Genomic DNA, 24791 nt, shown 5'->3' with positions numbered 1-24791 from the left:
AAGTGAACCCAGGTTGTCTGTTCTGTAAAACGATGTGCTAAGCACGACACTACTGTCTCGCCCCAAGTACTGTAGTAGCATTAGTAATGTTCCAGTTTGTTCTGTATTTCATTTAAATACTGAATTTGTTACTCAGTTAAACAGTAGTTTGTCTTTTTTATACCTTTTTAACTAAATCTATGAAACTTTGCTAATTGGGGCAGCCGCTTAATTAGGAAATAATGTGCGGGTCCCGATGTGTATCAGCTCATCAGAATCCACTGTCTAGTAATTTGGTGCATGAAGGTAGGTGTGTATAATATGCTTAAATCTCTAGATCCTTTTAATTATAGTTGCCAAATAAAATGAGTAATCAGTAATTGCAAAATATATTTTTCATAAACTGAAGTTAGTTGATCCCTAGGTATAGTCTGAGAGTTCACTAATTGTGCAATATGCTAATTTTCATAGCTCTTGTACACATGTGACTGAAGCTCCATTTTCCACTAATGAGAAGTATTTGGGAATCAGTGATTAGAATTATTTTTGTTCCCATGTATTTGCACTCCTTCCCTCATAAAGCCCTTAAATTTGAAGATAAGTCACCATAAAGAATCTTCCTATGTTGTACATTTTTAGTAAACATTTTGAAGATAAGATTCATAAGTATTCATCTTACTTGGAATCAACTGTGTTCATGTTTCCTAGAAACATTAGCAATAGACTTAACAGTTCTTCTTTCTATTGATGTTACTCAAACACTCCTTTCTGTGATCAAAATTTGAGCAGGTTGTTGTAGAAGATGTGAAATTACTATTTATTGTGTATTCTGTAGGATGTAATGAACGCTGCTTGAAGTGTATCAGATACGATGTGTGCATCCATTGCGAGACACCTTACCTTCTGTTAGGAACACAATGTGTTCAAGACTGTGGAAAAAGATATCACTCTGATCATGATCATCAAAGATGCATAGGTGAGACAATGGCTACTTCTACAAAAGAAAGCAGATAGTTTTTAGTACAGAGACCACTCCCATAACTGTAGTGATGTTACATCTATATTGTCATAGAAATGGGTAGTGACATGTGCATGCGGTCCACAGCACATTGTTAGATTTTGTTGATTGTTAACACAAATAACACATCACATTATGTATGTTATTCAGCATTTCCCCTTCTCGAAACATTGGCACTTAGTTAGAAGGTGCTTGTCACTCTGGTCTCCTGGATACAACTGATCAGTTATTGTCGTGGCTCCACACCACTGCAGCATTTTAACCTGTTCCATCCTCTCCTCCAGATTGCTCGAGTGGGTGTTTGGAATGTGACAGTGCCTTGCAGTGCAAGCATTGTGATAGCACCACCTTTCTGAAGAACACACTTTGTGTTTCTGACTGCGGTCCAGGTTACTATGGCAATGTGTACAAGAGAATATGTGAAGGTAAGAAATTGTAGAAGCAAGGAAATTGGGAGAATAGCAAGTGTGATTTCTGTGCTATTGTATAATTTCATCGAAGTAGGTTGGTTTCCTGTCCATTCAACTCCTTTGACTCAATCCTCACAGGGGGATATCATCAAGACAGGGAGGTTGGGAGTGAAAAGGCGCAACTGCTCATGAAGTGCAGTTCCATGAAGAGAGTGAAACTAGTGCAGTTCCACTTGGCGTGGAGGTGAATGCTGTATCCTGTTGTCTGTATTCATTGTACAACACACATTGCAAAGCCCAGCTGAAAGCCCATGTTCAAGAGAGGAGTGAACTGCAATTCAGAGAAATAATAACAAAGTTGAGATTGATCTGCCGCATAATCTATTGTAGAGCTAATAACACTGGAATTACACTAATAATACTGTACTACTAAGCCTCAGGCAAAAATCTGGCTTCGTGAATCACTCGATCCCTGTTTTACAAAATGTAGTACTACTCTGCCAAAGCACCTTTTTAATCAGCACACAGGGCAAGGAAACACTAGTTGTAAGAAACCTGCACCTTACTTATTTTGAAACCATATCAAGGTCAGTGACCTCAAAAATCTTCAACCATTCTAGGAGTGGGGCCATGCTTGTGCTATGGCTTACCTCCCCACTTTCTTTCTTACTTACTGATTGATTTATTCATTTACTGATTGAGAGAATGTGGAATAGGCCTTTAGAAATGCGCTGCACAGCAATCCACCAATTTAATCCTAGCTTAATCATGGGACAATCTACAATGACCGACTAAGCTACCAACTGGTATGTCTTTGAACTGTGGGAGAAAATCCACACGGTCACAGGGAGAATGTACAAACTCCTCACAGGAAGCGGCCTGTACTGAACTACTGCATTCCTGTGCCTCCCCCTTTCTGCTTACCTAACGGATGTTGTGGATCATTCCATAGGTAAGATATGAGGAATTAATCTTACAAAGGTCTCCTTACTTTCAAAGTTTGCCACTTATTTGCTCTGAGGGGTCATGCAATAGAAATTCATTCTCTTCACAATGTGTCTGATGTGTTGACATGTGCAGATTACATTCCACTTCAGAAATTCAATTCACTTGAAGAATTTCTACCCTAACACAACTAAAGTAAGATAATTAGACACAATAATTCCTTTTCATTGATTGAAGGAGCGGTTTAGAACTCCAGTAACCATTTCAGATGTATTAGACAAGGTGGTGATTTGATCAAAAAAGCTAGATGCTGCTTGAACCTTTTGCCTGGCACGTCAGGTGGTGTGATATCTTGATTTTAAATAACATCTATCTGCTACGTTGTCAAGTACAAGGCTGCCTTTATATACAGAGAAATGTTTGGTAAATACCTATGTGATCAGATGGCTAAAATTGGAAAATAGCTGTAACATTGATTTCCTTCAGAATTTGCAGAATAAGAAAGTTAGGAGACTTGTGGGTAGAATTGATTCAATTGCTAAGTCTGCAAACCAAACATATAATTTTAATCTGTACATCAATCCATGAAGTTGGTTACATAAATGGTAGCCTGAATGAAAGGTGAGATGAACAGATTCAGCTGCAGTTATATAGCAAAAAAATCCTGGACTCAACAAGTCAAGTAGCATCTGAGGGGGTAGGGGGAGAAATTGCCAAGTTTCAGGATGAGGCCCTGCAGCAGAACAGAGGGCAGAGAGGGAAAGTAACCGGTATAAAGAGGAGAGGGGAGGTTGAAACAGGGGCCAGTGGCTGGCCTGTAGACCTTACCTTTCAGTCTGCTAACCTTCACCTCCAGCACAACATCCTTTGTTATTGATGCAAGCTGCAGCAGGATCTACCACCAGCCACGTCTTCTCCTGCCAATGTCTTTCTGCCTCCTGTGGGACTGCTCTCTCTGTGACTCCTTGGTCTGTTCATCTCTCTCCTCTCCTCCACCAATCCCCTTCCCCAGAAATTTTGCCCGGTAATGGTAGAGATGGAACACCAATCCCTCCATTTTCTCTCTCACCACCATCCAGGACCCAAAAAAAACACCCAAGGTGAGGCTGAGATTCATTTGCAGTTTTTTCCATTCTCGTTCCTTGCATTTGATGTTGCCTCCTCACATCAGTGAGACCATGTGAAGACTAGGCACCTGCATCTGAAGCTCCTAATTACAAGCCCATTTAATTCCTCACCTCTTTCCCACTCTAATCCATCTATCCTCCATTCCTCTATTTCCAGGTGAGGCTAAGTACAAATTAGAGGAGCAGCATCTGGTATTGAGCCTGTGTAGTCCACAAGCTAACAGCAAGAACTCCAATTTCAGTTAACGTACACTCTCGCAGTTCCTGTAAACATACACACCGTACATCCCTCCCAATCGTCTTGTTGCTTTCCATTCCTCCACATACTTCATCTGCCCTTCACTCACACACCCTTTGCAGTGTCTACTCCCCACATTCTTCCCTTCTGCTCGCCTCACCACTCTTTCTTTGATTCCATGCTCCACCGACTTTTCCTATCAGAGTCCACCATCCACAGCTCTCTGCTGTCTCCATTTATCACCCCCGGCTCTGTCACCATTTCCACTTTTTCTTCCTCCATCTGCCTTTCACCACTCCTCACCTGGATTCATCTAACGCTGACCAGCTCTTGCTCCACACTTCCCCTTCACTTCTTTATACTGGCTTTACCTTTTTGTCAGATAAAGATTTTTAGTACAGAATGTCAATTGTCCATTTCCCTCCACAGACACCTGCAGAGTTTATTTTTTTTTCTCCTGATATCTGCAGTCTCTTGAGAGTCACTGAAAGATGGTGTGATCTTCCCTGATGAGCAGGAGCCATTCCACCATTGGAAGGAGTTTTGTCCAATTGACCTTCTGATAGCCTGGAATAAGTTAGGCATGCCATGCAGGTTGACGTTCCCCTGGATGATCCGTCTCGTCTGTACAATGGAAGATGCATTGAGGCTTCAGGGCCTACCTTCTGCCTGGTTTTACCAGGTGATAGAGGTTACTACCTTCTGTGAAAGAGAACATGAATCTAAGCATTGTTGGCATCTAACTATTCCAGGTCTATCTTTATGCAAACCTAATGAGCTGAGTCATCCCATTGTAACACCACCCCATATGTTTGAACCTTGTGTTTAAGACACACAGCAGAAATGGACTTGAGGGTTAATTATTTGCAAAATTCAGAATCAGGTTTATTATCACCGGCACATGATGTGAAATTTGTTAACTTAGCAGCAGCAGTTCAATGCAATACATAATCTAGCAGAGAGAGAAAAAATAATAATAAATAAAATAGAATATAAATAAACAAGTAAATCAATTATGTATATTGGATAGATTAAAAAATGTGCAAAAACAGAAATACTGTATAATAAAAAAAGTGAGGTAATGTCCAAAGCTTCAATGTCCATTTGGGAATCGGATGGCAGAGGGGAAGAAGCTGTTCCCGAATCATTGAGTATGTACCTTCAGGCGTCTGTATCTCTGTATCGTCAAAGTGCAAACACAGCCCTTCATTCTCTGTTGCCTAGGATTAGCCACCACTCCCTCCCAGTGTCAATGGCAGCCATGGCAAAAAGCAAAGAAATTAGTTACTTTGCCTGCACCTGTTCTTGTGATCTTTAAACTGAGGCCACAACTGAGCTACAAGTGGTGGACATAAAAGAGCAGTTCCCTACAGTATTCCTCTGGCCTAAATCATTACAAAGCATTCAGTCATTAACATCTGGTTATTGTTACATTACAGTCTAATTTATCTTTCTGTGCGTCACAGTTACTACACTTTCAAAGAAATGATTAGCTGTAAAGAACTTTGGTATATCTGGAGTTCACTTAAATATGATATGCAATTGACAGAGTACAAGATACATAGTTGACTGCTTCCACCCCTTAGGCCAAAGTCTTTATTTCAGGAAAGGAGAATGTTGCTAGCCCTCAGTCCCAAAAGCCTTTCAGAGGCAGCACCCAATTTCTAGATCATACATTTTCGGTGAACACATCTATCCTTAGTTAACATAGTTTTTTTTTCATCTTTGCAGTTAATATTTATCCACCTGTCATTCACACGACTAGCCCTCTATTTGTGGGAATTGGTGGCAACCAGGTACTGAACACTTCTGTCCTGAGTATATCTGATGTTGACACACCCAGTGAGAACCTTGTCCTCTATGTTGTCGACCCTCCTGACAATGGGAGATTAACTAGAATGCAGAAAGGGGTAAAGAATGATCTTCAGAAAGGAGACACGTTCACCACTGCAGAGCTGAAGGAACACAGCATCTACTTCATTCATGATAAAGATAAATCCAGGTTAGTGACTTCTGTAGAATCTGACCTGTTTGTTATTCAGTGGATGTCTGATTTTCAGGCACTGGCAGTTCTGAACATCACATCGTGCTGATATGCAAACCCTTTAAAGGTTTGCTTATTGTAGTGGTGAAGCTTCAAATCTTCCAAAAATTTAATTTGGGAACCAAAATTTGAGGAGCAATGCAGTGTGTGATATAAATTTGAATGCTCAATGTAATTACATCGACTTTCTTTCAAATAGATAAGAAGTGTATAATAAACACTTCAGGAGACGTATTTGTATGATCATGGATTTTATGCGGGGCAGGGCAGCATTAATAATGAGGAGGTTAGATGTTTTCAGACCAAGAGTGAACTATTAGAATGTATGCTGAACCTTGATGATGCATTGTACAGCATGTAATTTGATAAATAAAATAAATTGGAACATCTTCATTTTAAAGGGAAGTCAGCAACATAACCTGTCCTACCTCAAAGAGTACCCTCCCCCTGCCCATGCACTTATGTTGACAGAGAAAGAAGTTGTTTGTTCCATCAGTTCCTTGATCATTTCCAGGACAGTCATCTCATCAGTCCTGTCCCTCCTTTTCTTAGTCCTCTGTAGGACCTCAGCTCCTCTCTCCTGTGCAAGCCCATCAACTTCCTTCAGTTTTTTTTTGCTAGTAACTTTCTTTAAGGGGAAAATGACAGTAGGCAACTGACCAACCAGCATATTCTTGGGATGTAGGAGGAGACTGGAGTACCCAGTGGAAACCAATGCATTCACAAGGAGAACATGAAGTGTCGAGATCCCTTCTCATCACAGTTCCCTGACATCTTCGTCTTAAGCTCCTGGGGTTCCTCCACCTAGTGTTCTCCTTTCAATGACAAATCTCCTGTCAATGGGGAAGGTACAGCACTCTATTTAAAAGTGCCAGTGGGAGAGTTCTCCTTGCAGATGAACGGAATGTATGACACAAAGGTGAACATCTGATAAGAAAGATGGTATTAATCACAGCTGCCCGAAGTGAGTGTTTTGCCAGCAGCTGCTCACCGAACCCTGGGCATTATGTTTGTAATTAATTTTTGGCATCATTGGCAACAGATAAATCAAGACAATTTTGACACATTGACTGAGCATTGGCCACATTGCTAAACATTTAGAGGTGCTAATTAATCATTTAGGAATTAAAATAATTAAAAATTAATTTCACACATTTATTAAACATCTCTCAATATCCTATGTTTTATGGAAGGAGTAAGCACTTTCTAATTCAGTGGGCTCATGAATTATAAATAAATCATTTTATTCAATACACTCCAGTTATGAGATTTTGTACTGCTTCTTGCAGTCTTGTATTTTACCTTAATCAGAAAACCAATGGGATCTCCGGACAGATGGTAAACAATTACAGTAATACATATAAAAATGGATAGTAAAAGTTTTTTCAAGTATGTTAAAAGAGAAATGAGAGTGGATGTAAGACCGATAGAAATTGAGGCAGGAGAAATAATAATGGGGTACAAGGAGATGCAGATGAACTAAATTAGTACTTTGTATCAGTCTTCACTGTGGAAGACATTAGTAGTGTGCGAAGTGTTGAAAAGGGTGTGAGGGAAGAGAAGTGTGTGCAGTTTCTATTACAAAGGAGAAGGTGCTCAAAAAGTAAGTCACCCGGACAAGATGAACTGCACCCTAGGTTTTGAAAGAAGTAGTAGTAGAAATTGTGGAGGCATTAGAAATGATCTTTCAAGAATCATTGGACTCTGGCATGGTTACAGAAGACTGAAAAATTGCAAACGTCACTCCACTCTGTAACAAAGGTGGGAGGCAGCAGAAAGGAAATTTTAGACCCGTTAGCCTGACCTCAGTGATTGGGGAGATGTTAGAGTCAATTGTTAAGGATGAGGTGATGGAATACTTGGTGACACAGGACAAGATAGTACAAAGACAGCATGGTTTCCTTCAGGGAAAATCCTGCCTGACGAACCTGCTGGAATTCTTTGAGGAGATTACAAGTAGGATAGATAAAGGGGATGCAGTGGATGTTGTATATTTGGAGTCTCAGAAGGCCTTTGACAAGGTGCCACACATGAGGCTGCTTACCAAGTTAAGAGCCCATTGTATTATAGGAAAGTTACTAACATGGTTAGAGCATTGGCTGATTGGTAGGAGGCAGCGAATGGGAATAAAAGGATCCTTTTCTGGTTGGCTGCCAGTGACCAGTGGTGTTCCATAGGGGTTGGTGTTGGGATCACTTTTTATGCTGTATATAAATGATTCAGATGGTGGAATAGATGGCTTTGTTGCCAAGGTTGCAGATGCGAAAATTGGTGGAGGGGCAAGTAATGTTGAGGAAACAGGTAGGATGCAGAAGGACTTAGACAGATTATAAGAATGGGCAAGAGAGTGGCAAATGAAATACATTGTTGGTACAGGCATAGCCATGTACTTTGGTAGTAAAAATAAATATGCAGACTATTTTCTAAATAGGGTGAAAATCCAAAAATCTGAGATGCAGAGGGACTTGGGAGTCCTTGTGCAGAACCCTAAAGATGAACTTGCAGGTTTCAAAGGTACATTTTAATGTCAGAGAAATGTATACAACATCTTAAAATGCTTTTTCTTCTCAACCATCCATGAAAACAGAGGAATGCCCCAAAGAATGAAAGACAGTTAAATGTTAGAACCCCAAGGTTCCTTCCCCAGCTCCCCCCTCCCGCGCGTAAGCGGCAGCAGGCAACAATCCCCCCCTCCCCCTGCCCCCCATTGGCAAAAAAAAATCAGCACCCACCGCCAAGCGTGAGGAAAGCAACAGCAAAGACACAGACTTGCAGTTACCCCACAGTCTTCATGTTTCACCTGGTACTTGATATACCACAGGCTCGCCCTCTCCCTAATAAGGAGAAAGTGATGTCTCCATTTTCACAGCGATTTGGGAGACATAACAAACAACTTGCTGGTTTATGATATTGAAAGTCTATCACGTCACTTTTTTCGAGCTTTGTGCCCAAAGATCCTGTCTCTGGGCACCCAGCTGCAGATATTCCGACTCCGCCGATGACACACCAGTCTCCTGTTGTGACACCGACCCTCGATCTGCCCGTCTCCAGAGCCCCAAGATCTAAGGCTTCCAAATCTGAGCCGAATACTTAGGCCGAGCCCTTTGCGTGCCAAACAACGGCCAGTCATGAAACCCTGAGAGCACGTCTGATTCCCGCAAAGAAGCGGAGTCGGTGTGTTACTCCACGTCAGGGTCTTCAAAAGAGCCCTGAAAGGGAAAAATAAAGATGGAAAATAAAGATATAAAAGGTAGTTGAGTCGGTGGTGAGGAAGGCAAATGCCATGTTAACATTCATTTCAAGAGGTCTAGAATACTAGAGCAAGGATGGGATGCTGAGGCTTTATAAGGCAGTGGTGAGGTCTCACCTTGAATACTGCGTACAGTTTTGGGCTCCTCATCATAGAAAAGATGTGCTGGCATTGGAGAGGGTCCAGAGGAGGTTAACAAAGATGATACCAGGTATGAAAATGTTATCATACGAGGAACATTTGATGCTACTGGAATTCAGGAGGACAGATGTCATTGAAACCTTTCAGATCTTGAAAGGCCTAGACAGAGTACGTGTGGAAAGGATGTTTCCCATGGTGGGAGAGTCTCGGACAAGAGGGCACAGCCTCAGGATAGAGGGGCGTCCTTTCAAAACAGAGATATGGAAAAATTTCTTTAGCCAAAGGGTGGTGAATTTGTGGAATTTGTTGTCATGTGCAGCTGTGGAGGCCAGGTCGTTGGGTGTATTTAAGCCAGCAACTGGTAGGTTCTTGATTGGACTTGACTTCAAAGGTTATGGGGAGAAGGCCAGGAACTGGGGTTGAGGAGGAGAAGAAAATAAAATCAGCTATGATTGAATGGTAGTGCAGACTCGATGGGCCAGATGGTCTAACTCTGTTTCTATGTCTTATGGTTTTAACGCTCTAAATCAACTCTGTTTCCCATTTTTTAATGGGATTCTACTGGCATTAGCTAAGGAACCATGGGTCTCTGAGGGCATATTAGGAACTCTCTGGCAGCTTCCCCTTCAAATTCAGTTCTGAAGAAGGGTCTTGGGCCGAAACGTCTGTAGTTTATTCATTTCCACAGATGCTGACTGAACTGCTGAGTTTCTGCTGTGTTGTTAGTAGGAACTTCAGTTCAAACTGATTTTTTCATTTTGGAATACTGTCGTGGCAAGCTCTACTATTTCTTAAATATCAAAAAAAATGCTGGAAAGAGTCAACAGGTCAGGTGGCATTTGTTAAAACATTTAAGGCTTTGGGTTGTAAGACCCTTGAATGTTTTTAGCAATTTTGAATTGAGTTTACATCTGCAACATCTCCAGTATTTTGGTTATTTATAACTCTTGTATTCCTCAATAACATTTCCATTTTAATAATATTGCATTGCAATAAAGTAGAAATTCCAAGAAAAAATATTACAATCAAATGTGTGATTTCAGCAAATCAATTTATTCTTGTATTTAATATATCTGTTGCTTTTACTTGGGCTAAACTCTGAATAGCAAAACTGGAATTGTTTCTTTAAGCTAATTTGTTTTCCATTGGGATACCTGCTGTATTTTTCAATTTACTTCAATTGTTTCTTTTAATGTCCATTTAGGATGTCATTGAGAATATTGCTTTCAGACTACAAAATATTAAACCATATTCTGAATCAAGCCTTTAAAACACTATAATAATATATACAGCATGTTATGTGTTTCAGTATTGCTTATTGACTATGGTGCCACCTTCAATACTATAACTTATCTCTAAACTCCTAGACCTGGGATGCAACAACCCCCGTTGTAACTGGATCCTTGACTTCCTGACCAGCAGAGCACCATCAGTAGAGATAGGCAACAACATTTCCGCCACTTCTGTTCCACAAGGCTGCACCACATTCCCTGCTGTACTCCCTGTACAGTCTTGGCTTGATATGTATCAACACGTTGACAAAATGTGGAGGCTTGCGTGTTTCAACGACTCCATCATTGCCAGCTCAGAGCCACCCATATTCAAATGGCTGTGGACGAGGTGCCAGACGGAGATTGCTTTAACTCTGGCTCCTGAACGTACAGACTCGTGCCTGACCCTCCCAGGCCATGCCATACGAAACAACGGCATGGCAACTCCCCTGCCCATGACCACAAGAAAATGCAGAGTGCCATGTACATCATGTAAACCAGTCTCCTGTCCTCACTTCCTGTTGCCTCAGTAAATCAGCCAGCACTATTAAAGACACCACTCATCCTGGTCATTTTTGTTTGTCTCCCCTCCCATCGAGCAGAAAATACAAAAACTTAAAGCAAATACCACCGGGCTCAAGTGCAGCTTCTACACGTTGTTATTAGACTTCTGAATATTCCTCCGGAATGATAACTTAGATTATTGACCTCACAATGTATCTCGTTGTGACCTTGCATATTACCGTCTGCCTGGACTACATTTCCGCTGTACTGTAACACTTCATTCTGTTTTACCTTCTACTTGCTTAATGCATTGTAATGAGTTGATCTGTACAGATGGTATGCAAGATAAGTTTTTTGTTCTTCATGTAACAATGATAAATCAGTTCATGAATGTATTGATTTATACTTCATATATTAAGTCCCAACAATATTTGAAAAAATGCAGCAGGTTATAGTAAGTGAATCCACTGACAAGAATTAACAAGATTTCAGCTGGAGAGAGTCAGGAGGATTGAAGAATGTACAAGTCTAGTGATGGATCAAAGTTCAAAGTACATTGATTTTCAAAGTATGTATACTATATACAACCTTGAGATTCATCTCCTCATGAACAAATCCAACTGGACTGACAATACAGATGCCATTTTTAATCTAAAATGGTTCAACTATTGCTCCAGACCTTTTGGTGCAAACCCATTGATATGCTGCAGCATGAGTACTGCCAAATGTGCGATTCCTGTAAGGGTGCATAAGCTTCAAGCTTGCTGCTTGCTCTTCCCAACATAAAAATTGTTTACTTTGCCATTTTAATTGAGGTTATGTAAATATTTTAATTGTTTAAATGTTTTCAATTTTCTAAAATTGCATTTTCATTGTTTGTGACAGATTTAGACAGTCGGGACATTTAGAAGCTTCGTGTTTTGTAGAATGGTTAGGTAGTCAGCTGACCCTGTGAGCTTGACTTCATCAGTTATTAGTTTTCTGCTGGATGCCTCCTTTCATATGGCAACATGTCAACACTTGCTAGTTCTCTGTTCTTTTGGATTGAGATGGATTTATGAAGCAAACTCCCACTGAGAGTTCAGACCTAGCACTGCTACAGGCAGTAGGTTCTGGCCCATTGTTGTTTCATAGCAAATAGACCGAACAATTTGCAGTTCCTTCAAATGCACCCATTCAATTACTTTTAGAAGTTAATGTATATCACGTTTATTATGTGGCTGTCAAATAGCAGGAACCTTCTGCACAGCTTGAAAGTTGAAGAGCTCAATGATATCTCTGCTTTCCTGGATGAGTTTACAAAGTCAGCTAAGTATTATTTTTTAAGTTTTAAAATTACTGTTAATTTCTTTGACTAATATTTTATTTGTCTTTGATTTTTGCCAGGAAGGGGAAACTTACCCTGAGAGCCAGTGACCACCAACTGTTCTCCCTTCCAGAGATAATTAAAATACAAGCTCTTTCATTCAAGGTACCAAATGAAGTTAAATATTTAGATGCTGTTTAACCTCCTTTGCATTTCCAGCATTTTATCTTTATTAATTTCAGATTTTCGGGAACCATGGTAATTTCCTCAGAAACTAAACCATTCCTTTTCATTCTTACAAAGCTTTTTCCGCAAGAATAAGTATTCAAGAATAAAAAGTGTCAGTGCCCAGGTTTTAAACTGAGCAGATTGTCTTTCACGTTCCTGTGAGGTAGTGCTGGATCAGCCTCATACATTATAATCTCCAGTCGTACTTTCCTAGAAGTTGATTCACTCTTTCCGAATATCAGAGCTGATTTGGGATCATAAAAAGAAATGATTTACCTAAGAACAAACAATGAACCTGGAAAGAGTTCCAAGTGAAGCCCTACAAATTGTGAATGCCTTGTGTGTAAGCTTGAGAAACATGCACATTGGTATATATTAAGTCACTAAAATGAAAGTGTTTCCTGTGGGAACTTCTCTTCTACATTGCTTTTTGACTGTAAATCATTCGCATAATGCAATTTATATTTGGTTTGCTGTAGGGTGAGCTGTAAGATGAGGCATCAAAATCCTGGTGTTGAGGCTTTGAGACCTTGCTTTTCATCTTTGGCAAGGTAGCATTCACAGTGCAAACACCAACTAAGATTGAAGGACAGAATGAAGTTTTGTACTATGGAGGAAAGAAAAACAGAACATTTGTGTAAGAGCGAGGAAGAAGAAACTATGTGGTTTCTTGGCCAAGAAAGCAAATGGCATGTTGGCTTTCATTGTACCAGGGCAGGAGTTTAAAAAATAAGGTGGTTTTCTTGCAAATTGTGGAGTTTTGCTGAGAGCTTATCTGTGATCATGTGTACGGTTTTGGTCCTCTTACCTAAGAGAACACTGGAAGCAGTACAAAGAGATTCACCAGGCTAATTCCTGGGCTGAGAATTCCTTTCAGTTTAGAAGAGGGCTAAATCAATGTCTGTGGCAAGGCCACCACATAGTTGCATTGTGCTTTTAGATGATTTGTAGGTGTGGGAATGAGGGAGGAGAATTCTGCTGAGACTCTAGAACTCAAATAGAGAGTGATCATTGTAGTTCTGTCACCTTCTTTAGTATCTATGGAATCATCTGTAATAGGTCAGCTCTGTCACGTAATCATTGGTGAATAATTAAAAAGTTAAGTAATTAACTTCTGCAACTAGTAAGCTATTTGTCTCTTCTGCTTTTGTCGCATAGATTTACATATTACACATATGCCAATGTGTCTTGTTAAGGTAATTTTATGGTGTAAGTTAAATTGATAATTAATAATTCATAATAACATTCATTCTGTAATTCCAACTTCATTAGAACTAAATAGGAAAGTGCTGTGCTTGCTTTTCAAGCAGTTTTATCACATCGTGACTCAGCTTAAGGATAGTCTGAAAAAAAGATGCTTTTAATCAAAGACCTTGAGATGAATTAGCAGAACTTGGATAATAGAAATGGCATAGGGACATCGAATCTGAATAAAAATTAAAAAGAGGTACTTAAAAACCTATTAACTTAATTAATCATACAGTAGCGTTCCCCAGGACCACCTGATGCTTACTGGAGAGCTTGTTCACTGTCAGTTTTCAGTCCTCAACCACGGAGTACTTATGGGTACTTATGGATTTGTAGGTGGAAGGGCAGTTTGCAAAGCATTGTAATTGTCACCATGTGACTGTGTATGAGAGGAGCTACTAGCAGTGGGTAGCAATCATTAACAGGTGTCAGATTAAGAGTATTCTTATGCCAATTTTTTTGTTTTCTCACCTACTTGTTGCTCATTTCCCTTCTCCTTTTAATTTATTTCTGTTTTCTCAATTCCTTCTTAAATTTGTTGAAATACCTTATCAAATTGCTAACAATCCAAGTGTCATTTCTCATGTGTGAACAGAGACATCCGTGGTGACAGGCTATTTGAACATGAGTTATATCACAAACAACCTTAACATTTAGTTATCTACGTACAACAGGAATTACTGATAGTGAGCATAGAATGTCGCCCTGACTGATTCAGCTCAGATGTCCTACACCGTGCTTCAACTGTAATCTCTGCACCAAGTGAAGTTGGTTGAAATTGATTCTATGGTGCTCCTAATGATTTTTTTCTCCAGTTCATCTACTTCGGAACCCTAATTTACTGTTTGTTACCACCAGCCTTAGTGTTTGGGGTGTCTTTGTGTCAAAAATTCTGCTTGCTGGCTTGTAAGAAGAACACATTTATTTAAAACTTCAATGCATTTACATAGCTGATAACTTGAGATACAGATCTACATGCACTGTTTCATCAAACCCTATCAGTACCAATCAATTCTTTGATTAAATCAAGGTATTGCACAGTTGGAGGTGAGACATCATTATCTTTTCTAACACTTCTGAACAGAAATAAGGAGGCATTTTGTTAGCCAGAGAGTGGTAAATCTGTGGAATTCTTTGCCATAGGTGGCAATGGAGGCCAAGTCTTTACATATATTTAAGGCAGAGGTTGATAGATTCTTGATTGGTCAAGGCTTGAAGGGATATGGGGAGAAGGCAGGAGACTGGGGCTGAGAGGGAAATGGAGCAGACTTAACCTGCCAAACGACATAATTCTGCGCCTATATTTTATGGTAAGACTATGAGATCATATGTGAGTCCTTGAGATGCGATATCTGACCCAAATGAAGGGAAATGGAAAATCTGAATACTGTCCACTCACTAATTGAAAATTTGATAATTGTTTCTGATTAAACATTCAAGAAAGAAGATAACGTAGTTTTGAACAGCCCTTCCTAAACCATCATCGCACGTTCTTTGTATTAGTAAATGTTACACCTTGCTCAATTTCTACATTTAAAAGAAAAGATGCCCAGCCTTCTTGGTCTTCTCTTCTCCTATTATTGCAGTCTTTTGATAAATGTTTAAGCCCTTCCAGAGGTTGATATATCGAAGTCCATCCAAACAATCCTCTGATATGGAAATGTGAATAATAGTGCAACTCAATCACAGAGCACAGAAGTCTTTGAGATAAAGGGCAGGATTTATTGAAGTTTTAATTACTTAACGGTGCATTGATGTCAATAAGTGCATGTTGAATTGGCTTTCTTTTATCCATTCAAAACTTCTCCTGCAGTGAAAGTTGCAGTTGCAACATCTGTGTGAAATTAGATGAATGATTTCTTTATTATTTTTGTCTTACTGTACGTGTTCTGCAAGATTAGGGAAAGAAGGGTTGTGGGGACCTAGTGCAGAGGAGGATATGAGACGTTGGGCCAATCAATCATGGTCATGTTGAATGGTGAGGCAGAAGCGAAGGACTGAGTGGTCTGCTCCTGCTTCTCCCATGTACTCATGCATTTGCTCTTGTTGGGATGTTAAAGGCAAAAGATGGAGGTATGTGCTTCAACATGACTGTCGCTGGTGCTCTGGTGTGACAGTTTTGTCGAACTCGTGTCTGCCTGACTTGAACATCTAATGATCAAATACCATACGCTCTATCTACCTCAGGAATTCTCCTCCATGATCCTGACCACGGTTTACGTACCACCAGCGGGTAAATTTAGTCAAATGCTTGGGGTATTGCACGATGCCATCTTCAAACAAGGAACAGTCCATCCCGATGCATTTCAAATCATAGTTGGGACTTCGACCAGGCTTATTTGAAGAAAACCCTGCCCAATTACCATTAGAGGTCCCAACACATGAGACCACTGTGTACTAAGATAAGGAATGTCACTGTTCCATGCCCTGATTGCATTTCATTAAATCAGATCACTTGGCTGTCCATCTCCTACCTGCATACAGGCAAAGCTCCAGAGATTAGGAGAAGAAAGGGCTGGTCTCAGGAGGCAATGGAGCAGGTTTGCTTCAAGTCAGTGCATGGGGCTTTATTCAAGGACTCATCCGTGGATCTGAATAGCTACATCATGGTTGTCAAAACATTTGTATGCGAGTGTGTCCCCCTAGCATCATTCAGTTTTCCCCAACCAGGAGCCTTGGATGAACCACGAGATCCAAATCTGCTGAGGGCCAGGTCAGAGGAATTCAAGTCTGATGACCAACGAGGTCCATGTACAATCTCTGGAAAGCCATCTCACAGGCAAAGTGGCATTTATGGACTAAACTGTAATCTAAGAAGGGATGCTTGACAGTTGTGCCAGGGCTTGAGAGCTGTCACCTCTTATAAAAGAAAATCAAGCAACAAGGCCTTACTTCCAGATGAGCTCAATGCCTTCTGTGCTCACTTTGTCTGTCAAAACATGGAGGAGCCATCACAAACTCCCTCAGCCCCCGATGATCCTATGATTTCAGTCTGAGGCCAACCTATAGAAGGGCTAATCCACACAAAAAAACATCTGGCCCAGACGGGTAGCTGGCCCAGTATTAAAGTGCTGTGCAGATCAGCTGGCTGAAATGTTCACTGAGATCGTTAAAACCTCACTTGGGCAGTGTGTGGTACCCACCTGTATCGTGGATACTTCACTTATACCATTGACTAAGAAGAACACAGTGACCTGCCTCAATGACTATCATTCAGTCCCACTTAGGCCCACAGTGATGAAATATTTTGAGAGTTTGGTGATGAAACATATCAACTCCTGTCTGAGAAGTGACTTGGATCCACTCCAGTTTGCCTACCAGAGCAAAAACTTGACAGCAGATGTCACCTCAATGGGACTTCAATTAACCCTGAAACATCTGGACCGCAAAGATGCATGCATCAGGATGCTCTTTATCAACTACAGTTAGGCACTCAATACTATCATCCCCTCAAAACTAATTATTAAGCTCCAAGACCTTGACTTCAATACCTCCTTGTGAAATTGGATCCTTGATTTCCTCACAAACCCCAGTCAGTTTGGATTCTCACAATCATACTTAGTACTTTGACAATAAATTTACTTTGAACTTTGTATAATGTTTATGTTAACTGAAAATAACACTGTAAACTATGCTTAACCTCATGTTAATTTAATGAAGTGATTTAAGTTTTTTTTATTAAAAATAATGTAATTGTAGGTCCTTAAAGGAGCAATGAGGCAAAATATTGATTTTTAAATGTTTTATTTTATAGTTTTAAGTTTAAATTTAATTTAACTTTTTATTTTTAATGTTTTTAGTTTTAGTTAGAATTAGAAATTTTAATTTTTATGTCTCTTTTAAATGTGAATTATATTAATGTTTTATTAATTTTTAATTTTTTTTATTTTCCGAGGAAGATTTTTAATAGAAGCACTTATTTGATTATTTTTAATGTATTTAATTGTAACACAGTTATTTTCAAAATTGATCATCAAATGGACATGCAAGGATATTTAATTAATATCCATCTCTTTCCAGGGCCCGTATGTGCTGACTAATAAAGTCTTATTGCTCAGTAGAGGTGAACTAGGTACCATTTCTAACCTGGTTTTGGACATTCGTGATGATGACAATCCCTCAGATGTTGTACTATGGGTTTTGGGCCCACCGAAACACGGACACCTTATTTTGCTCCCAGCGGACGTCAAGGTACAAATGTTCCAACTGGAAGATCTCGAAAGGGGACAGGTGTGTTACGTTCATGATGGAGTAAATAGCCTGCCTGACAAAATTCTTCTACAAGCAAATGATGGCCATAATGTCCTGAATGTTCTCCTCCTGATCAACATAATCCAAAAGGTACTTATCCAAAATTACAAATCATGCTAATGAACTTTTGAAGAGGGCTGTTCATCATGTTCATTAAGGTCGTCAGTAGAGACGTTCCCCCCACCCCCACGTTATAGGCATTTAGGTATAAGAAATCTGCCTTTATAGAGCTCACAAATTACAATCTAAAAACCTGAGATAGAATTGCTCTTTCTGAATTAGTGTGGAAAAGGTTTTTTTTCCATAATGTATGACAATTGTAATATGGACCATTTTCTAAAAGTGCTGCTCTCTAACATGTGGTCGGCTGTATTGTACCAGTCCACTACTAAGGCAGTGTTAGTGCCAGCCAAATATGATCTAAACAATTTTAGTTTTGAGACCCCATAAGCCTAAAATGAGGTGCATTTTGCCAATTCCATTTACTTAGTCAGCCATCATCTGAGTGATATTGCTGTTCAGAGTAAATTACAGACCTCACAGAACAAACAATCTCCATTGTCAGTTTTTCAAATGCATATTTTTAAGTAACAGCATGTTTGATTCCATGAGAGATACACATAATTTTGGCAATATCCCAATCAGATAAAAGTCAATATTGATTTTGTATAAAGATAGCCAAATGACATTGGCATGGGGTTGATAAGTTGTCCAAAAGTTGATGAAGAACATAGCATGACAGTAAATCTATATTTATCCAAAGATGTGCAAAGATATTAGCCTGGAGAAATCCTATGTGAGTTTTGTTTTGTCTAATTTCAACTGTCTGTCTTGATCTTTGCAGCAAAAAGAGGCAAAAGCAGTTGGTGATATTATTTTGTTGCTGAATTTTAGACTATTTACATATTTTATGAGCCACTTAAATTTAGCAGATGCTATAAATATAACGGCTTGCAGAAGCATTTGGTTTAGTGTGAATTTTCAAAACCATTAACTATCTTGTCATAAAAACACAACTGCATGACATTTATATCAGGTCACAACACTTTGGATGCCTCACCATATGAAGACAGCCTGAACCATAATTCAATGCCAGATCATGTGTAGTATAGTCTGATATCTTGTTACAATATGGTATTGTGCTTGAATTTTCTGCTAGATCAGATTGTATACCTTGATATCAATAATTGTCAACCATGTACATCAGAACAAATTGACAAAGCAGGGAGTGTGCCATGTTCCAGAGATACTGGACTCCGCAGTTGCCAATTTCACTTAAATCTCAAGGATATCTGATAAATTGTTTCACTTTTATTACATAATTTTAACAAATTTCTAGTGGATGGGATTGGGGGAAAGTGACTAATAGGAATAGAAATCTGAAATAAAAAGTATAAATGCAGAGAAAGCTCAACAGGCCAGCAAGCGCTGACACGAACATTAACACTACAGGTACTGTCTTCACTACTGAAGTATTTGCAGCATCTCTTTTTAGTCAGGTAGAGATCGTTATGCTAGGTATCCATCTGTTTCAACTCAAAGACCCAAATCGTCATTATAGCCATCCTGATTACATCTCAGCATTCCACGCCTTCAGTACTATTCAACAAGCTCCAAAACCTGGGCCTCTGTACCTCCCTCTGCAACTGCATCCTTGACTTCCTCATCAGGAGACCACAGTGGGTATGGATTGGTAACAACATCTCGTCCTCACTGACAATCAGCCCTGGTGCAGCTCAAGGATGCGTGCTTAGCTCTCTCTGTACCCAAGACTCTGTTTGCCAATGACACAACTATTGTTGACAGAATTTTAGATGGTGAAGAGGGGGTATACAGGAGTGTGATAGATTAGCTAACTAAATGGTGTCACAACAACAAACTTAGACTCAACTCAAAGAATTAATTGTGTACTTCAGAAACACATCTCAGTTCTCATGGAGGGATCAGCAGTGGAAAGGGTGAGCAGTTTCATGTTCCTGTGTATCAACATCTCTGAGGATCTATCCTGGGCCCAACATATTGATGCAACTACAAAGAAGGCATGACAGTGACTTCATTAGGAGTTTGAGGAGATTAGCTATGTTACCAAAGATTCAAGAAAAATTCTACAGAGAGCACTCTTAACTGGTTGTATCACTGTCTGATATGGAGGGCCAACACACAGGATCGGAAGAAACTACAGAAAATTGCAAACTCAGCCAGCACCATCATGGGCACTAGACTGCCTCGAATCCAGGACTCTTCCAAAAGGCAGCACCCATCATTGAGGACTCCCATCACTCAGGACATGCCCTGTTCTCATTTTTACTGTCAAGGAGAAAGTAAGGCCTGAACACACATATTTAGCAATTTTAGCACTTTTTCCCTATGCCATCAGATTTCTGACTGGAAAATGAACCCATATACACTACCTCACTTTTTTCCCTGCTTTTTGTAATTTATAGCTTTTAATCCTGTATGGTACTGTACTGCTGCTGCAAAACAACAAATTTCAAGACATATGGCAGTGATATTAAATCTGATTCTGATTCTGACATCGTCCGTTAATTTGCTAATCTGCTCAATCACTTGGGCACTTCTAATCTTTGAGTTGGAATAATAGAAAATTATCAAGATTAATTTAGAAGCATCTAATTATTTCTGGTTGGCATTTATCTGACATACTCCTTGTAAATGACCCAGAATAGTATCTTGGAAGTTCAAAGTTAATTCATGATCAAAGTACATATATGCTTCTGTATATCTCCTGAGGCACACAGGACTACAAGTACCAGAATCTGGAGCAAAAGTTGAGCTGCAGGAAGAAGTCTGTGAGTCAGGCAGAAAAGGGCAGTCATTGTTTTGGGTTGAGACCTTTCATCTGGACTGATAGGGTAGAGGGGAGATAACCAGTATAAAGGATTGAGAAGGAGGGTTGGGGCAAGAGCTGGCAAGTGGCAGGTGGATCCAGTTGATAAGCAACTAAATGGAAGAGGGATGGTTGGAAAAAATGATGGAAGCTGGGAGGTGGTATCAAAGTGCTGAAGATAATAAAATCTGATGGGGAAGGAAGGTGGATTATGGAACCAAATAAGGGGAGGTGGAATGGGCTGATGAAAGCAGGGGAGGGAACCCAGTGAGATCAGTGTGTGGGTGATTGGCAGATGGAGTGGCTGAGGGAAAGGAATGAAACTGGGTGAAAGTGAGATGGGAATTGGAAGGAAGTGTGAAATGGCATCGTTAGATCAAATGAGAGAAAAGAAAAAAAGGAAAGCTTGCAGAGGGATTTGGACCAGCTGGAAAAATGGGCTGAAAAATGGCAGATGGAGTTTAATATAGACAAGTGTGAGATATTGCACTTTGGAAGGAAAAACCAAGGTAGAACATACAAGGTAACTGGTAGGGCACTGAGGAGTGCAGTAGAACAGAGGGATCTGGGAATACAGATACAAAATTCCCTAAAAGTGGCGTCACAGGTAGGTAGGGTAGTAAAGAGAGCTTTTGGCACATTGGCCTTTATAAATCAAAGTATTGAGTATAAGAGTTAGAATGTTATAGTGAGGTTGTATAAGGCATTGGTGAGACAAAATTTGGAGTATTGTGTGCATTTTTAGTCTCTGAATTACAGGAAGGATGTTAATAGGTTGAAAGAGTGCAGAGAAGGTTTAAAAGGATGTTGCCGGGACCTGAGAAACTTGAGTTACAGTGGAAGGTTGACTAGGTTAGGACTTTATTCCCTGGAGCGTAGAAGAATGATGGGAGATTTGATAGAGGTATATAAAATGATGATGGGTATAGATAGAGAGAATGGAAGCAGGCTTTTTCCACTGAGGTTAGGGGAGAAAAAAACCAGAGAACATGGGTTAAGAGTGAAGGGGGAAAAGTTTAAAGGGAACATGGGGGGGGGGGCTTCTTCACACAGAGAGTGGTGGGAGTGTGGAATGAGCAGCGAGATGAAGTGGTAAATGTGGGCTCACTTTAAAAGTTAAGAAAAACTTGGACAGGTACATGGATGAGAGGTGTATAGAGGGATATGGTCCAGGTGCAGGTCAGCGGGACTAGACAGAAAAATGGTTCTGCTCAGCCAAGAAGGGCCAAAAGGCCTGTTTCTGTGCTGTAATGTTCTATGGTTTATGGTTCTAAACGAATAGAGGGGACTTGTTTACCTGATAATGGGGAATTGGGTGTTCATGCCATCAGATTGAAGATGACCCAGGAAAAATATGAGGTGCTGCTTCTCTAGTACATTTTTACTTTGCACATTTTTCCTGTTATAGGTGCTGATGTATTAAAGAGCTGACAGTTTATTTAATCCATTAACGTTGACATTTGTGATGTTGTGTGAACAGTTCAATACAGTATTGACTGTATCATTGCAGACAATCCAGTGGTTAAACTCAATGGGATGGGGGCGGGGGGGGGGGGGCTGAAGAAATTGCTGATGTTTTGATTCCTTTAGTAGACAGTTTGTTGTTCCATATGCCACATTAGTAGTCTTTTGTGTGTCTAAAGTGTCTTGTCAAACAATGATACTCTCTGTCTTTACTGCTCTTAAGATCCTTTCTGGGGAAAAAATAACTTCCCCATTTTGAATGATAATCCAATCCACTAAAAGACTGATGACTGAAAAGTCTGAAAATAAAAGGAGAGATTTTGACTATAGGTGCTGATACTGATTTTTAGGGTATTATTGAAAGATCTGCAAGTCTGCAGTCTTACATACATTATTATGACTAACTGAAATGACAAGCCTTAGGAACATGGTGTGATTTCAATATATGATTGCTCATGTTTTGACTATCGGGTTAGTATTCTGTGTTACTACGTTCCTCAGTTTACTCCTTAGGTATTAACTTTAGCCGGGAGAAAAGTGTTAATCTATGGAGTCTTGTACGCAGCGTCTCCACTCTCCTCCATGTGCCCTTCTGAATCCGATTAAAAATCCTGTATCTCATTAACTTATGCCAACTTGTTAATTCCCACTCTCGAGTCACCTCAGTAACTGCAAGCCTAATCGATATATCAGCTTTTGATTGAGCAGGGACTACCACAAATATAATAGTTATTTTTTGAATATGTTCAGAAATCGAAACGTGGTAAAGTTCCTGGCGACACAAGAGACTACAAGTGTTGACATGTGGAGCAGAAATCAAGATGCTGGATGAATTCCTCCAACATCTTGCTGCGTAAAATGGATAGTTGATGTTTTAACTTCGGAAAGGCTATACTGGCAACCTCCCCTCTATTGTTCTGTGGAAGATCCTGCCCCAAAATGATGACTACCCATTTCCTCACCCACTAAGTTCCTATACTATCTTACTTTTTTTATACAAAAAACTCATTATAAACATGGCTTATTTTGCAAAACTGAACTCCTCCATCTTTCCAATGAAGATAATAAAAATTTTCAGTTAATTCTCAATAGCAGACCCATCTCCGTTTTTCCACAGTCCAGTTGGAAATGTCCATTCATTGTTTCTGATTGGAAGTCATCTGCAGAGGCATCCAAAAGTGTGAGCAAAAATCATCACTAGCTCTTTTAGTGTGAAAAGCCTTACACTTTTAGTAAATCCTTCTCAAATTCATCTAATAATGCCTCTTGAACGTCTGTTAGTTTTAAGGGAACAACATAATTGTCATCATTATTTGATAAACACAAGAAAATCTGCAGATACTGAAAATCCAAAGCAACATTCAAAATGCTGGAGTAACTCAGCAGGTCAGGCAGCATCTATGGAAAAGATGGTGCCTGCTTACAACGCTCCTTCAGTCAGCATCTTCGAGATAGATCACGATACAATATATTTCACATATTTTACGTCTTTTACATTTGTTTTTTTATGTCTTGGATGTGGTTCTGGAACTGTTGGAATCTGTGATTTGCTGTTTGGAGATCATTTGGGTCCTCCAGTGCTCTGCAGTCTCTGAGAAGGTTCCAGAAAGCAGATGCAGTGTGTGCGAACCTCATGACCTGCAGGCTGTGGAACAGGATGCGGGCTGATGTTTGACTCCATTTTGCCAGTTAAAACTTCTATTGTTCACTGATTAAAATGATGAGGGAGGTTGAAACATAAAGGCAAATGTGGAAGTTTGGGAGTTTCTGTGCTCTACAGTCTCAAGAGGATTCCAGGAGATAGATGCAGTGTGCACGAATCTCGTGGCTGGCAGCCTGTGGTTCAGGGAGTGAGCCTGGCTCCATTGGCTCCATTTTGCCAATTAAATCTTCCGTTGTGCGCTGGTTAAAGCACAGGGGAGCTTGAAGTCTCGAGGCAAGTGCGGACGGTGAGTGGCTGTTTTTTGATCGCTCTGCTACCTGCTGCTGTTCCGGAGACTGTTACGCAAGTTTTCTGTGTTTAGGGTGTGGACTTGGTCTATAGACTTTTTTTTCAGTCTTATTGTTTTTTAAATTCTGTGTTTTTCGCCAGATCTTTCTTGTTGTTTTTTCTGCAGGGAGGGGGATTTGGTGTTGATGTGCCTGTTCTGTTCTTGTTCATTTTTTTTGCTTGCGGTGGGGGAATTTGGGGGGAGTTGATGACTGTGCTGCCTTTCTTTTCTTTTTAGGTTTCTTGGCTACCTGGAAAAGAAGAACTTCGGAGTTGTATACTTTGATAATATATGAACCTTTGAACTTTTGAAAGAGTAATCAGTTGACATTTCAGGCCGCGACCCTTTATCTGGACCGTTTGTTGCTTGGATTTCCAACATCTGCAAATTTTCTAATGTGCTTGTGATTCTATTACTACATGGATGCCTACCCTGAAGAAATTTAGATCTTCCCTTCAACAGGAGTTCAGTAATACTCCCTCTCACTGCTCTCCCTCTGTGATGATCATTATGTGCTGTGTCGTATGA

At 40.0% G+C, this 24791-nt stretch overlaps 1 protein-coding gene across 3 annotated transcripts in view; it reads left to right on the top strand.

The window, feature by feature from the left end:
* The window catches only part of fras1 (Fraser extracellular matrix complex subunit 1), a 518960-nt gene that overhangs the window by 311609 nt on the left and 182560 nt on the right, over positions 1-24791 (top strand). For all 3 annotated transcript variants that reach the window (XM_059988734.1, XM_059988733.1, XM_059988732.1), the window contains 5 exons: positions 815-955; positions 1282-1422; positions 5449-5719; positions 12314-12398; positions 17730-18050. In XM_059988734.1, the coding sequence (XP_059844717.1) occupies positions 815-955; positions 1282-1422; positions 5449-5719; positions 12314-12398; positions 17730-18050 (959 nt within the window). The remainder of the gene's footprint in view (positions 1-814; positions 956-1281; positions 1423-5448; positions 5720-12313; positions 12399-17729; positions 18051-24791) is intronic.

The sequence above is a fragment of the Hypanus sabinus genome, chromosome 14 (assembly GCF_030144855.1).
Source record: "Hypanus sabinus isolate sHypSab1 chromosome 14, sHypSab1.hap1, whole genome shotgun sequence".
Taxonomy (NCBI): domain Eukaryota; kingdom Metazoa; phylum Chordata; class Chondrichthyes; order Myliobatiformes; family Dasyatidae; genus Hypanus; species Hypanus sabinus.
Note: the sequence above shows the minus strand (reverse complement) of the source record. Positions and strands in the feature narration are given on the sequence as shown.